Source organism: Buceros rhinoceros, unplaced genomic scaffold, assembly GCF_000710305.1.
Source record: "Buceros rhinoceros silvestris isolate BGI_N320 unplaced genomic scaffold, ASM71030v1 scaffold1956, whole genome shotgun sequence".
NCBI lineage: Eukaryota > Metazoa > Chordata > Aves > Bucerotiformes > Bucerotidae > Buceros > Buceros rhinoceros.
The window spans coordinates 95,157-109,627 of NW_010417912.1; the positions used below are offsets into that span (position 1 = coordinate 95,157).

The 14,471-nt window shown below is 39.1% G+C and overlaps 1 protein-coding gene across 1 annotated transcript in view; it reads right to left on the reverse strand.

Annotated features, from left to right (window-relative positions):
* TBC1D30 (TBC1 domain family, member 30) overlaps positions 1-14,471 on the reverse strand; it is a gene marked incomplete at its 5' end in the record, with an annotated part of 23,131 nt that overhangs the window by 2,127 nt on the left and 6,533 nt on the right. The window contains 7 exons of the mRNA XM_010138314.1: positions 84-140; positions 349-555; positions 2,321-2,460; positions 2,633-2,745; positions 7,590-7,695; positions 10,621-10,789; positions 12,129-12,297. Coding sequence (XP_010136616.1) covers positions 84-140; positions 349-555; positions 2,321-2,460; positions 2,633-2,745; positions 7,590-7,695; positions 10,621-10,789; positions 12,129-12,297 — 961 coding nt within the window. The remainder of the gene's footprint in view (positions 1-83; positions 141-348; positions 556-2,320; positions 2,461-2,632; positions 2,746-7,589; positions 7,696-10,620; positions 10,790-12,128; positions 12,298-14,471) is intronic.

Below are 14,471 nucleotides of genomic sequence, written 5' to 3' on the forward strand. Positions count from 1 at the left end.
GCTCCAGGAATTCCAAAGATTTGAAGCTTTTAATCAGAGAAATCAACGCAATGCACCCAGATAGCAAAGACACTTTTAAATACCATTGTTCAGCTGGTCCCTGGGACCTAAAAAATTCCCAGGATCGTCATCTTCAGATCCTGACAAAAGAAGAAAAAACATCACCTTCTCATTTACAACCTGTCTGCATGAAGTGGTACCCACTTTATCACTATCATGTTATATACTCCATCAGTCTCTCTTGGCTTCTCTACTTAGTTAAATGTAAACAAATGTCGTTTGCCTTGTTTCCTATGATGAAGTTATCTTGTAATAAATCAGTAAATGAAACGTGTTTTGATACATTACCTGCTCTGATATACACATGGTGAACTTGCTGTTGCTGCTTCTTCTTTATCCTGGAATATTGCTTTTTCAGTGCGTTAATATCAGTGGTCATACGCTCCATCATCATGCTGTTAAAAGCAGCATGATACTCGCTTCGGCAAGAGTCTATTGCTCCTGGACTTAGTTCTGCAATGTTACTGGAACCCAGACTTTGTTCTTCACTCTGATCTGCAGAGTGGGAATAAAGTGGAGATGAGGAGTAAATGGGTACATTTAAGAGTTCCACAGATCATCTACAAGGGAAGTCTATGTCCGATTCCTAGCATCTTATTTAACTGTAGTCTTCAATTAAAAAAAAGAAGTATATTTAACAAAGCTGCACTCTTTATAAGAAGTATTACATTTTTAGAACTACTGCTTAAAAATAGTAAGGGTTTGAGGGGAGTTTAAAGAGTATAAAATTAATGTAGCAATGCAAAGTCATAAGCACAACTCTTCAATTACCCAAAAGTACACAGAATCATAGAAAGTTTGGGGTTGGAAGGAACCTTCAAAGATCATCTAGTCCAACCTCCCCACAATGAGTGTGAACATCTTCAACTAGAAATTGCTCAGAGCCCCATCCAACCTGACCTTGAATGTTTCCAGGAATAGGGCTTCTACCACCTCTCTAAGCAACCTGTTCCAGTGTTTCACACCCTCATTGTAAAAAATTTCTTCCTTCAGTCTTAGTCTGAATCCCCCCCCCTTTTTTTTTTTAAAACCATTACCCCTTGTCCTGTCACAACAGACCCTGCTAAAAAGACTGTCCCTATCTTTCCTACAGGGCCCAAGCCTACATCAACCCATCACTAAGTAGGTCAGAAACTCGTTATTAAAGACACTCAGTTGGTCAGGAGGCTAACAACGCAAGTTATAAAATACATTACAGTCAACCGGGTGACAGATTAAACAACCAACCTAGTGATACCAGCAAGAAACACCAAGAAACTGTTATGGCACCACAGGGAGAAAGATGCTGGTGGCAACAAAAGAGACAGGCACAGAGCAGCTGAGGATCAGACAATGTGAGAGTGTCTCTGTCTAAATTTCAGAGCAACTGCAGCAGTGCAGTTTATTTTTTCAGCTGTTTCTGATGCATCACCAAACTGGCACTCCAGCAAAACCAAGCCACAGAAGTGATGATGTGTAATCAGGTAACAGTGACTGCTATATCAGTCCAGGCTTTTGGGGGGAAGGTGGGGTTGTGTTTGGGCTAAATAACTATAGCCTCTTTCAGCATATCATAAAAACGTTGTTCAGTACCGTTTCCTAAAGGCCTCTGCAAGCTAACAAATGATCTGCTTTTCTTGTATGGATCAGAATTTTGTTCTCCTTGTAGAGCATGCACAGGTGAACATACCATTCTGCTAGAAATTTTATTTCAGTGTGAAGGGATTTGAAAAATAGTGACATTTTTGAACCCCCTAAACCACACTCGATTTTTAAAAAAATGTGAATATACCCAAAACATGTGACAGTCTGAAGGCTTGGCCAAAAAGGCAATGAAATGACCTACAGAATTCACTCACCGCTGACAGGTTCCAGTATTAGCCACGTATACGCTAATAAAGGTCAAGATTATGTACACTCTTCAGAAAATGCTGACTACATAGCAGCTTGCTCGGAAATAAGCATGAATTTACAGGGGGCTTTCTTCCACACCGTGCTGCTTTTTTTTGTGAGTGGGCAACCCTGCGGGGTTGGTTTTTTAACCATTACTGCAGCCAAATCCTTAACCCACACTGTCATTATTGTATACGTACAGCCTTCAAACTTGACTTTGAAGACATCTTCATGGACTGAAGAGCAAGTCATTTAGTACCTGCTATAATCGATACGTGAATATAAAATACAATTTTCATTGCAGTTTTCACAGAGGAAGCCACTGACAACTTCTGCAAGGTCATGCAGATTTAACTACGTCTTCCAAAATGAACAAAAGCACTTTTACCTTTCACCTGTTTTTGGTATTTTTGAAGCTCTGGTGCCAAAAACCCACTTAACGGTCCAAGACAACCAATTGCATTGGTAATGGAGTCTTCATCATCTAGGTCATTTTCCTCATCACTGTCTCGGGTTCTGGTTAACCTTCTGTCAAACGAGAACATAAGAGAAATGAGAAAGAGACATTCTTAAATATGATAATTATCAAACATCTTTATCTTCTTTAGGAGGATACTGGAAGGATGTCACCTGCCATTTCACTCTCTGTGTAGGGTAAACAATAACGCTATATGTCATAAGCAGCACATTTCAAACTTACCCTGGAAGAGAAGTTGATTTTACTGCTGCAGGGAAAGGAGTAATGTTGTACGTGTATTTTTCCCTTAATTCCGCCAGTTGTGGGAAGGGAAACTGAGCCATGGTATAAACAGTCTAGGGGAAAAAAAAATGCAGCTTTTAAAATTTTCACTTTAACTAACAGTCCCACAAAAGATTTCTCCATGAACAGACTTCCACAGTCTTGCAGGATTAAAAGCTGCACATTCTCATGGAAGAAAACGGAAATGGTCTAGTTTTACGATTCAGTCAGTATTTCCTGTAAGAAAAATAAAGACTGACTCACTAGAAAAACACATGGTCCAGAGGAAAAAAAAATTTAACTGGAGCTGATAACATGAGATGTAGGGTTCTTTTCAGCTCCTGTACTTATATAATAATCAGTGTCAATCTTCTTGCCAGCACACCGAAAATCTTCCTCCTCCAATTATGATTTCACTCAGATGAATGCGTGACTGAGGTTTCGGGGATCTTCCAGAAGACATATGTTCTGCTCAAGTATTCAACAAGGTATTGACACTAGCATAGATAGGAAGGAGCAGATCCTCACTCGATGTGGACTGTTAACAGATCCATTACACTGCAGTAGCCCCAAGAGCCTGTGTGCAGGAAACCACTTCAATACAAAAGTTACAGCCAAAGAGGAAGGAACCTACATTATTCAGCTAACATTCATCCTCTCAGTGTCTAGTTTTGATTGTTGCCTGGGGGGGTGGAGAGCGAGGGGGCCAGGGAGGTTTTAGAGGGGGTTTTGGAGGTAGTGATGGTTGGGTGTTGTTTTTTTTTTTTTTTAATACATTTGTAATTTTCATTATGTAAGCAATGAGGATCAGGAAGGAAACTCCTGACTGGATCAGGCACAGGACAATAGTGCAGCTCAGCAGGCTTCTGTGTGAAAATGCTTTTACAGTTTGAGCCATGCACAGACTCTAAGGCAAGGAGGATGCCTACAAAAACCCAGAGCATGAAATGAAGCTTTGCCACTCCATGAAACTACAATGCTACTGTGAAAGGCGAACATGTGCTAGGGCCTGAACAGCAATATCCCAGCAGTCTACCAGACGAAGGAATTTTATGATCTGGAGAAAGACCTACCTAAGACCCAACGCATCTGCCCACTTGTTTGATCTCCACCACACTTTCCTGGGTTTTTTTTCCCCCATATGTCTCAACTGTCTCCCTTCAGAGAGAAGGAGGTGTGTCTGAAATTTATTTCTACTCTTTATGTCAACAGCCTTTCCAGGTAACTTGTTCCATATGTTAGTTACCCTTTAAGAGAAACAGTCCACTCAGGGTCCTTCATTTACTCCTTGCACTTACAGTTTTAGATTATGCTTTCAGCTTTTGCCTGTCTCCAATCTGCGTCTCTTCCAGATCCCGTGCAATTTCTTTCACCGAGCTTACACATTTTTAGCTTAATTACTTTTTATCAGATTATAACTGGAGGCCTCGCTTGCCACCTGGCTAAGAGATCCACAAACAAATTTTACACTGATGCAAATTCTACCGGAAATTCAAAAAATATTGTCGATCAACACCTGTGATCTCCTTACAGCAATGCTTTGGAGATAAATCATCCTGTTCCTAGTTTGTACATAGCCTTGGGTGCCACTTGCTTAATTCTGGTGAAACTGTGCCAGAGGGAAACGGCCTACACATACAAAGCACGATACAGCTGAACTTACTATCTTATTTATGTCCATAAAGGGATGGATTCTGGAAACAAGAAGAGAGACAAGGAAAAAACCTCTCACATTAAATTGGTAGCATATGTCAATCCTTTGCCTTGCGCTAAAAATGCAAAGCCATCTACACCCTCAGCAGAACACCACACAGAATGTGATGGGCTGTGGCTTCCCAAAGAAGGTAAGCAGTTTTATAGAGAGCTCAAAACACACTTACCTCCAGAACCATCCCACACTGCTTTAAGGCTCTTGTCTCTTTTCACTTTGCTTTTTGTTTTGTTAGTGAAAGTGAAAGCAAAAACAAACCCAAAATTGTCAAAATGCTACTCGGTAGAAAATTAACAATGAATTGGGAAAACTGTCTACAGAAGGTAGTTCTAAAATGCTAAGGTAATCCAGAGGGATTAATCCCTGTAAAAACAGAGGGATGCCTGCCTTTTCCTGTCTGTTTCTCATCTCCTCTACAGTGAAGTATTTCTAGGTATACAAACTGAATTAGTTTAGCTGGTAATATAAATGCTTGCTTTCTGAGAAAGCATGAAAGCACGTAGTCAATCTAGCGCACACTATTTAGACTATCTGCAGACACCTGACATACAGCCTTCTGTCTCCATGTTAGAACCAAAGTTATTAATAGGCCAATAAAATGACGTTACCGAATATCGTATTTGTTTGAATGCATACCCAGTCTAGCATCTGATGTGTACAGCACTTACACTTTATTTACCGAAACTGCTCAACCTGAAAAAGGAGGAAGCAGTAGGCTTGCTTGCTCCACCAATCCCCCAATGCTCTTCTCAGCACAACATTGTAAGAATTCTTGACATACAAGGGCTAAATCTGCAACAGCTTTAAGCCCTCAAACCGGAGCTATATATCTACATGGGAGGGAGGCAGGCATTTTCAATTATAAACGTGCATCAACTACACATGCTGGTGGAGAGAATGAGGACACAAGTCCTCTGACATACTTTAGACATCTGCTCTGTCAACACTTGCCCCTGAAGCCTTACCTCCCTCCTTGCACTCCCAAAGGAAATGGGCATTTTAGAGCACAAATTGTTTTCTAGTGGAGGAGAAGTGCCTGTTACTCTTCACTGGCTTAAGTGAACCTGGACAGGTAGTTCAGATACAAATGTCAGTGTCATGCAAGTCCAAAGAAAAGTGAGGCAATTGCCACCAGCAACCTTTACTGAAATGCGCAGAGAAGGCAGAGGGAGATATTAATCTTTTCCCACAGCAGGATACTAACCCTTGAGCCACCTTGTAAAACACGTTAAATGAAAATTCACCGTTCTGACTTTGATTAGGGGAAAAGAACGTTTTGGAAACAAAGCAGTTTAAACTTTCATCTCTGGCTGATGCCTCTGAAAAAGCCTAAAGCAATTTAAAAAAACAGGTCTTCAGGCAGCCTGGATCCTTTCATTAATGCAACAGTTCATATTTCTTTATTTTACTCTCCAATACAGAGAAAAATTGTTCAAATGCAGCAGCCAGACACACGGTGGCATTCATATTCCCTAGCGGTAAACTATTGAGTATCTAATTCTCTCCACTTGCAGTAGAGAGAGCCGAGAGTGAACATCTCAGATGGAGACACCCACACTGCCAATGCCTGCCTTTGACCTAAAGAATTCTGTCTAAACTATAGCATGGTTTCTTCAGCTGAGAGGACGCACATAAACCAGACACGTTGCTTCTCTATACAGAAAACTTAAACCTGCCACATTCTCTGTATCAATGGCAATGTTACCCTACCTTAACACTCCAGTCAGTGTCAGAAAATACACACATACACTATGAATGCACATATAATTTGGACCAAGTGCTTATTTCTTTCTCTGAAGCATAAAGACTGCCTACTTAGTATATTTGTAATTGCACCAGTTAAAAATACAAAAAGATCCATCCAACCCTCCAACCAGTAAGTTACCTATGCCTTACCTTCTATTACATACAACGGCGAAGAAAGAAACGCACACCAAGTCCCTAAAGCCCACTTCAGCTTTCCCAACATTATTCTTTGTCAGAAATGCCACATCTTGATTTCGTACTACTCTTGAGACCAGGAACCAAAACACAATGAACATGAGAAGGCGTCAGCTTGTGCCACTCTCCTCACACATCCTCAGTATCTGAACTGTCTTGTCAGAAACCTTAACCTTTTATTTTAAAAGCACGTGAGTACCACCAACCAGCTGTATTTCCATTTTTTAAGCAAAACAAAATCCCACAGTGCTTGCCTCTCCGGTTCCTAGAGCTCCCTCATCAGACAAAACAGTAACAATAACAAAAATAATAAATCTGAAATTAACCCTTTCCTTCAGGGCAGTACATTACCACACTAGGAAAGTGTATTATCCCAGACAGTCAGTAAGTTTTGCTTCCAATAGTGGGTATTAAAAGTCACCTTCTAAATGCTGTTAGTAAACTCATGCAACTTCATTGACTGAGATAGTTTTTCTTCCCCTAAAACAGGTAAAAAATTTCAGGTGAATTATGTGCTCTATATTTGCGTCCATTTAATCACCATGCTCTGAATCATCAAAAGCAAAGTTCCAGAACTGTTACATAAAACATCTAAATAAACAACACCTCAAGGGTATCACAAAAAGAAGTGTAAGTGCAAATCAGAAAAATTTTATCTGCAATACTGAAGGCCCTTTTCTTTCCCAGAACAACATGGATCTTTGTTCTCACACAAGGACGTATGGTTTAAGAATGCAGGGACTGCAATTATCAACAAATGTCTTTGTTTATAGTTGACTGACGACTGTTCATAGCTTTGTTTTTTAAAATTATTAAGGGCATTTTTTTCCTCTCTCACTTGATAAACTCGTCTCCTACAGTGCCTGCAGAATGAGAAGTGCACAGTGTAACAAACTGTAACTGACAAAAACATAGAACAAAAGAACACCCTAAAAATTATAGCTACTGGAAGATTCTACATCTTACTTGCATAAATCCAAGCAGGCCTTATATCACAACAAACTTTCAGCTGTCAACGTAAAACTAATTTTTATCAAATGGAGCCTAGTAGTTCTCTCTACTTAATGCATAAGATAAGATTTTAGCTTTAACTGCTGGTCACCTGTTTGTGTCATTAACATGCTAGGTCAGCTCAGTTATCTTAAACTTTTATTCTTGGGAAAGTTTATGTTTCTGCAGTATGTGAACAAAAAAGTAATTTGTTAGAAATCAGCAACTGAAGGATGCACAGAAAACACAAACAATAATTAAATCACAGTTACTCACCTGCATGAGCTCATTGCTGTCAATCAGACTGTCGTCCAGCATCTCCTGGGTCAGCTTGCCCATGGTACTGTAAAACTCATCTGCAGTTTCACAACACTCTATTTGCCTACATCAAAATATATGTTGGTTTTTTTATTTTACTTTTACATCTGATTATACATCTCCAAATCAAAACTGAACTTTGTTACGCTAAAACATGCGCTTCCATTAGCCACCTTAATTCTTAAGTTTACTGCAATCCTCCCTACACTTCCAAATAACAAAACTATGCACATCCCACTGGAAATGCTGATGCTGTAGAAGGAGACACTGATCATAGCTTACTGTCCTGACTGCTCACCATAAAGGATTCATGCCTGGCCAGACAGGTTATTCCCTCTGCCCCTTTCACTTCTGCTACAGGAGAACCAATAAATCCTGCCTCCTACTAGCACAAGGCAGTTCTCCCATCAGCTCAGAAATAGAGCATAAAGGTTTCTCGACTGTCTCATCTCCCATTCTTCACTATGCACCAAATGGCTGAATTCACTGGTTGAACTGTGTTTTTGTCAAATGAGAACATATCCACTGGCCAGAAAACATTCCAGTGGAGTAAATTAAAAATAGCTGTATTTATATATATTGTTGTATTCCAAAAAGCTGAGCTCACATAATGCAGAATGAAGAAAAATTCACTCATATCCTGCATATTTGTGAATGCTATTTCTAAATTAGAGATGCAAACCTTTTTTTCTATTTTGTTTGTTTTGTTGTTGTTTTGGTGGTGCGTTGTTTTTTCTTTTGGTTTTTGTTTGTTTGTGGGGAAGGGGGGTGTCAGTTGTTTCTTTTTTTCCCCCCCACACTTTTCTTTCAACTTCTAAAAACACAGAATCGCCCACAGAGTGTCAGCTAGAGGAAGAGAAATATGAGTAATATGCTTTTGTGAGTTGTTGTTCTACATACATTAGGGTCAGTCGCTAAACATCCTCTCCCATCAAGTGAAAAACTGGTTTTATTTCTATCCCAAACAAGTGCGTTGCTGGCTACATATCGCACCGTCCCCTCTAAAGCACAGCTGCTGGAATGGTCAAAAAAGTACAGGGCCGTTTTTTCTTAAGAATTAGAAGAGGAATCTTCTCTTGATATTCAGTGTCTACAAAGAACAACCATTGAATTATGAAACTCCTACTGAAGTCTTAACACAGTTTTGCTAAAAGAATGGTTAAGTATTAAGAAAAAGTAGAAACTGGGTATTTAGCCAGTTATCACAAACTTCCTGCTTACCTTCCCCGATGCTTTCGGTTTCTCGTGCCCTCCACACACCTCCTTCATTACTGCACCTATTTTTAACCTCCCCATTCCTTCAGTCTCCCTCAAAACAGAAGTATGATTGAACCACCCACATTTTAGGAAAAGGACTTCTCACCCCATTTTCATGTCTAGAAAGGTAATCTTGAGAAGTATCAAGATCATGAGACTATGATCACTGGTTCAGGCCCCACTTTTTAAAAATCCTCCCTGTTCTATTTCTAGTGCAGAAGAAACAACAAAGCCATAATCCTCTCCCAGTGAAAATGCAGTGCCCAATCTTTTACTTCCTCATCTCATTTCATATCATTATTCACAAACTTACTGTATTTCAATTCTTGTTCAGTTTTAGTGAGTTACTGTCTTCTGCATCTCTAGTTATCCCACCAGTGTCCCTTTCTGTTAATTGCCCCCAAATCTGCCAGACCTGCTCCCATTCCCCACAAACAGTAGTTACAAGGTGTGCAGTGTGATCAGCTTATTCTTTTGGACATATTCTTATAGATTTCTTCATTCTGTTCCTTACAATTTTTATAAACCATATGTCAGTTTTGCTTTAAGTTTTACAGTAAAATCTTCCTAGCAGTGACTTTCTTTTTTATCATGTTAGGAGTTGGGCTATTTTTAATTACAACTTTTAAGTGCACAGAGACCTACTGCAATAGGCATGGTACAAAGTAATAAAGCACAGTGGGACTACATATAGCCTAATCCTAATGCAAATGATTCATGCAAGTTTCATTCATGAACTGAACAAAGAAAGCTCTTAGGAAATTATTACTCTAATTATTATTCTTCAGATTAAAAATTAAATATACTAAACATAGTGTCTTACAATGCCACTGGCCTGAAGTGTTCATTTATTCAGAAAGAAAAAAATTAATGAAACCTCCAAGGATAGAGCTGAACATAAATCCCAGTGGTTCAGCCTCATGGAAAAAAAAGAAGGTGAGTGTTGATGGGTACCACAAGAAAAACTCAATGCAGCTGCTGAACATCTGCGCAGCCTGTCAGAGCTCTCACCTCCCACTGAAGTCAGTGACAAAACTCATTTCTCTGGGAGCACTGTACTTTCTTTGGAATGCAAATATTTGCTATGACAACAAAGGAGTTCAGAAGAACTAACCATCTCTTGTAACTGTCCTGTGTGGTCAGTTTCCACTATAATAGAAGGTTGGCTAGAATGTGCTTAAACCAGAGTATTTCAGGAAAATGTATTTGCAGGCCTTAACAGAAAAGAACTGCCTAACACTAAATCCTTTTCTTAGTAACAACGAACTCACCTCTTGGGTATAGCCAATGGGCTCAAATCTTGAAAGTCTGCTTAAGTGAAAATGAGGGAATTAACAACCCCAGCTTCAGGTACCCGACTAAATTAGCTAGTCACCCTCAAGTCTCTCTGTATATCTTTCCATAGAGCATTTACCAGCTCTTTCAGAGGACTGTGTTCTGAAAAGTCCAACCAACCTTTTAGCATAGCATGAAGACATTATACACAGACAACACAAACAACTAGAGACATTTCCTGCAGCAAGGGTCAATTAATTATCATGCTCATTCTGACATGATGACAGAAACATGTTTGGGAAAGCCACAGAAGCACTTTGTGCAGCTTTTTCAAAGCAGAATTATTCTCCCAAAAGATTGTGTCTTGTTTAGATTTGAGAACACACACTTCAGAACAACATGAGTTACACACATTGCTCCTACTGAAAAGAAAAATCAGATAAGAATGACCACTTACTCTCCTAGCTTTGCCCAGATAGCCAAAGCTACTCTCAGTATAATTTCAGAGCCTTCAAAGAATACTGAATCCCAGATCTTCAGAACTGTATGGTTAGGCAAGCAAGTGGCAAAGAGGGTCAGAAACCACTGCATTGTGAAGACATTTGTAAGTGGGGGTTCATAGCCTCCTGAAATAAAAATAAAATATTAAAAAATGCTTAAAGTAATTGCAATTCACTACTATTTTTTACAAGGACTATCAACTGCACATTGAAATCCACCAGATATTCTAGTACCTATGTTACTGCTCAAAACTCACTTAGCCTGCACCTGTCCAAAGATAAGCTGAGAAAAAGAGAAGTGAAAAAATGACATACTAGTCACCTTTCATTCTGCTGCACTGCAAAAACCTCTAAGCAGCAGCAGTGGTTTTGGACTGCAAACCTTGGAAAACTCCACCACATGGTTTGTTTGTTTGTTTTCTTATATCAGAAGGACTGCTTTTCCTTTCCCAAAGCCATATGAGTGAAAAGCTTTTTTTTAATAAAACAACAACAAAACCCCCAATAAAACAACCCCACCACTGCATTTCTTCAGAAACTAATGGGATAACAAGTCTTTATCTACAATGAAGGTGAAGGTGACTGTCTCTGTAAAGTCTTATCTGTTGTTTTAATATACTGATGCACTGCTGGCTTAGCAGCAGTGACTGTGATACATCCAGTTTTCCTTTTGGATTGTTAAATTTCAAATAAGATTTAGTATTTCAGCCACAACTCTGAAGTTTTACTTCCTTGTTATGCTCAGAGAACACTTCGTGCATCCTTTGTGGCCTGAAGGCCAAGACCAAAGAGGCTACAGCCTGTGAAAACACTTTCAAACAGCAAATACTTCCTCAAAAGCCTGCCTTTGTTTTTATAAAGTTTGGGCACAGTCACAATTTATTTACATGGAACACAGTAGCAGATCTTTTCTCAGATGGAACTCAGGGTGCACTTAGCTTTCAGATTGAAAGAAACCCCAACCAACAACAACAAAAAACCCCATCCTCCTCAAAATGACTCCCAAATGAAAGAGCTGTATCTTGTTTAAAAATCAGAAAAAGTCTGGAGGGAATACTAGACCAGAAAAAAAAAAAAAAAAAAAAAAAAAAAAAAAAAAAAAAAAAAAAAAAAAAAAAAAAAAAAAAAAAAAAAAAAAAAAAAAAAAAAAAAAAAAAAAAAAAAAATCACAGCTTAAAGCCAGTTTTCAGGTAGCAACCAAAGAAATACTTCTGAGTTTTGTACCTGTGTATTCTGTCTGCAGTTGGTAGTGGGACCAAATTGTTTCCCCTATACTTTTTCCTGAGAGCGATGCCTATTCATGTGAAAGTTATCAATAAAGGAAACTATCATCTTTCACCTTAATGATTTAAAATACATATTCTAAGCAATAAACTCATGTAAACTCCTAAAAGACTGTATTTTTAAACTAGTGCTCAGAAGAAATGGCAAAAAGGAATTTAACAGCATTTTCTGTCAAACGTACCTCCACTTTCTCTGTTAGCAGCTCTTTGCAGGGTGTCTAAGTGCTGGGACAGTTCAGGAAGATTCATTCGTAAAAGATCTCGGAAAACAGCCATATCCACAGAGAGAGCGCGGAGATTATTGACAAAATAGCTATCAGGAAGCACCTTATCAATTAGGTAAATCATGATCTATGGGGAAAATGGAACATTATCATGTAGGACTTACAGAGCCAGCTATTTCAGAATTTTAAAGTTCTCTATTCACTAAAGAATGGCTTGGAGCCAGTGGCAACACCTGCCTCTGATATCTTCATTTATATGGGGAGAAATTATTATCATTTCAAGCATTCACAGGTATCCACTAACAACCAATGCGCAAAGGCCTCTTGAAGCTGTTCAGAATTTATAAACATTGATTAATGACCAAAATCAATGTCACAGCATCAGCGAAACCTAAGGCAACTTCGGGCACTTCTGATGCTATACGTGTTTATGAGAGTCTTCATACAGTGGGGAAGTTCCACTGTGACCTTCTCTGGTTGTTAACTGCCACAAATAGAAGACTGATCTGCCAAATCATCTTTTTTCCCCTCAACAAAATGCAAGATACTGTTCTTTAAAAAAACATTCTCCACACATTTACTGTAATGTGTTACTGTGTGCTGCACTCCATCTTGTCACTTTTTAAAGTGCTAAATTAAGCAGCATGAGACATTTTAAACAGACATCTGTTTTAAGCGAGATAGCTCAACTACATGAGTGGTGATGTATTAATTGGATGCTGTGAACCTTTTGAGAATGAACAAATGTGACAAAGAAATATACAGAAGTTGATTTACATCATCGGGCTAACAGAAGATGCTGACCTTCACTTAATAATCTTTTACAATCTCAATGGCAACTCTACAAACTGTGTCCAGAGAGTCTGCATGTGGTCATCCCTCCACTTCAACTCTCCATTACTCCTTGCATCCTTATTATCTGACTCTTGAGAGGAACATAGCACCTTCATACACAGGAGACAATCCTCCTTCCAATCCCTCTCTTCGTAAGATCCCCACAAAAGTAGCTTGGCAGACACTAGACTTAGAAAAGCACCATCTTACACAGTCTTACACAGTCTTTTCTCTCCCAGGTGCTTGTGACCACATACTACCACTTGACCTTGCAAGATTTTTTCGGCCAGTAACAGCCTTCTGTTCCATGTTTTAAAGTTTGCAGATGAGTAGTCAATACAGGCAAATCAATAGCTTTTACCTTTTTTTTTTTTGGAGGGGGGTGGTGGTGTTTATTTGTTTTTATTAAGTTTTAGGGATTGAAAGAAAATCAATGGTTAAAACATGGTACACAAGTTGGAGTCTTGTATTTTGTCAGATACATTCCCCAGCCTTTGCTGAATACCGAGACACCTCACTGTCTGTTAAAAATACATTTTATTTTGATCAGATGTATTTCAACCAATGGAAGAACAGTTTAATATGGCAACAATAACTTACAACTAAGCTATTTGTGTTCTCATTACTTCTCATGACATAAGCCATAAATCCTCACCTTAAAGAATCTCTTTTATAAAGGTTTTTGCTCCCTTCCCACTGAGTGGTATTACTTAAGAAATCTCAGATATGTGAGAGAGTAGGAAAGAACAGAAAACTTTTGACACACTGATGTCCATTCTACCTCACTGATATGAGAATTGTTTGAGAATGTTTTTTAAAACAGCAGCTTCATGTATTTACCAGTTTGCATTAGGTGCTTTCATCATGACACATATCTACATATTTATTTTTATTATTTGACTTTATAATATTTTCCCCACAATGATGTGCAGGAAAATTTGCTTTTTAAGTCCAGTATTTATGAGACTTTCACGCGTTCTTTAAGAGCTTCCAAATATCCAAGTTGTGATTTTCTTGCTTACCATCATTTCAGTAGGCTAACTTTGGGGATCTTCAGGGATTTAGCTTAAATATGCTTACCTTAACTAGTGAAGACTCACACATCCCCGGCTGAACATTCACTGAAACTACCACACTGGGGCCTGTGCTGTTAAAGCCCCATGGTGCCAACAGTACCAGCTGTTTCCCAGTGTCTGGGAGACACTTCCCAGACACAGAGCTTTTGTTTATAACACCCTTTGCAGAAAGAGGACCTGACTCGAGAGAATCCCCTTGTTCCCTTGCCCTCTTAACGCCTAGACTCTGCAATAATCCAAACATAATTTCCCCATAGCTCCAGCCCTGAGGGCAGCTTTAAAGGCCACAGCTTCTGCAGCTGTTCCAAAGACAATTATCACTTGCTTTAGACAGCACAGTGACTACAACAATGAAACAGCCACATGCTAATGCCCTATTCCCTCTTCTCCC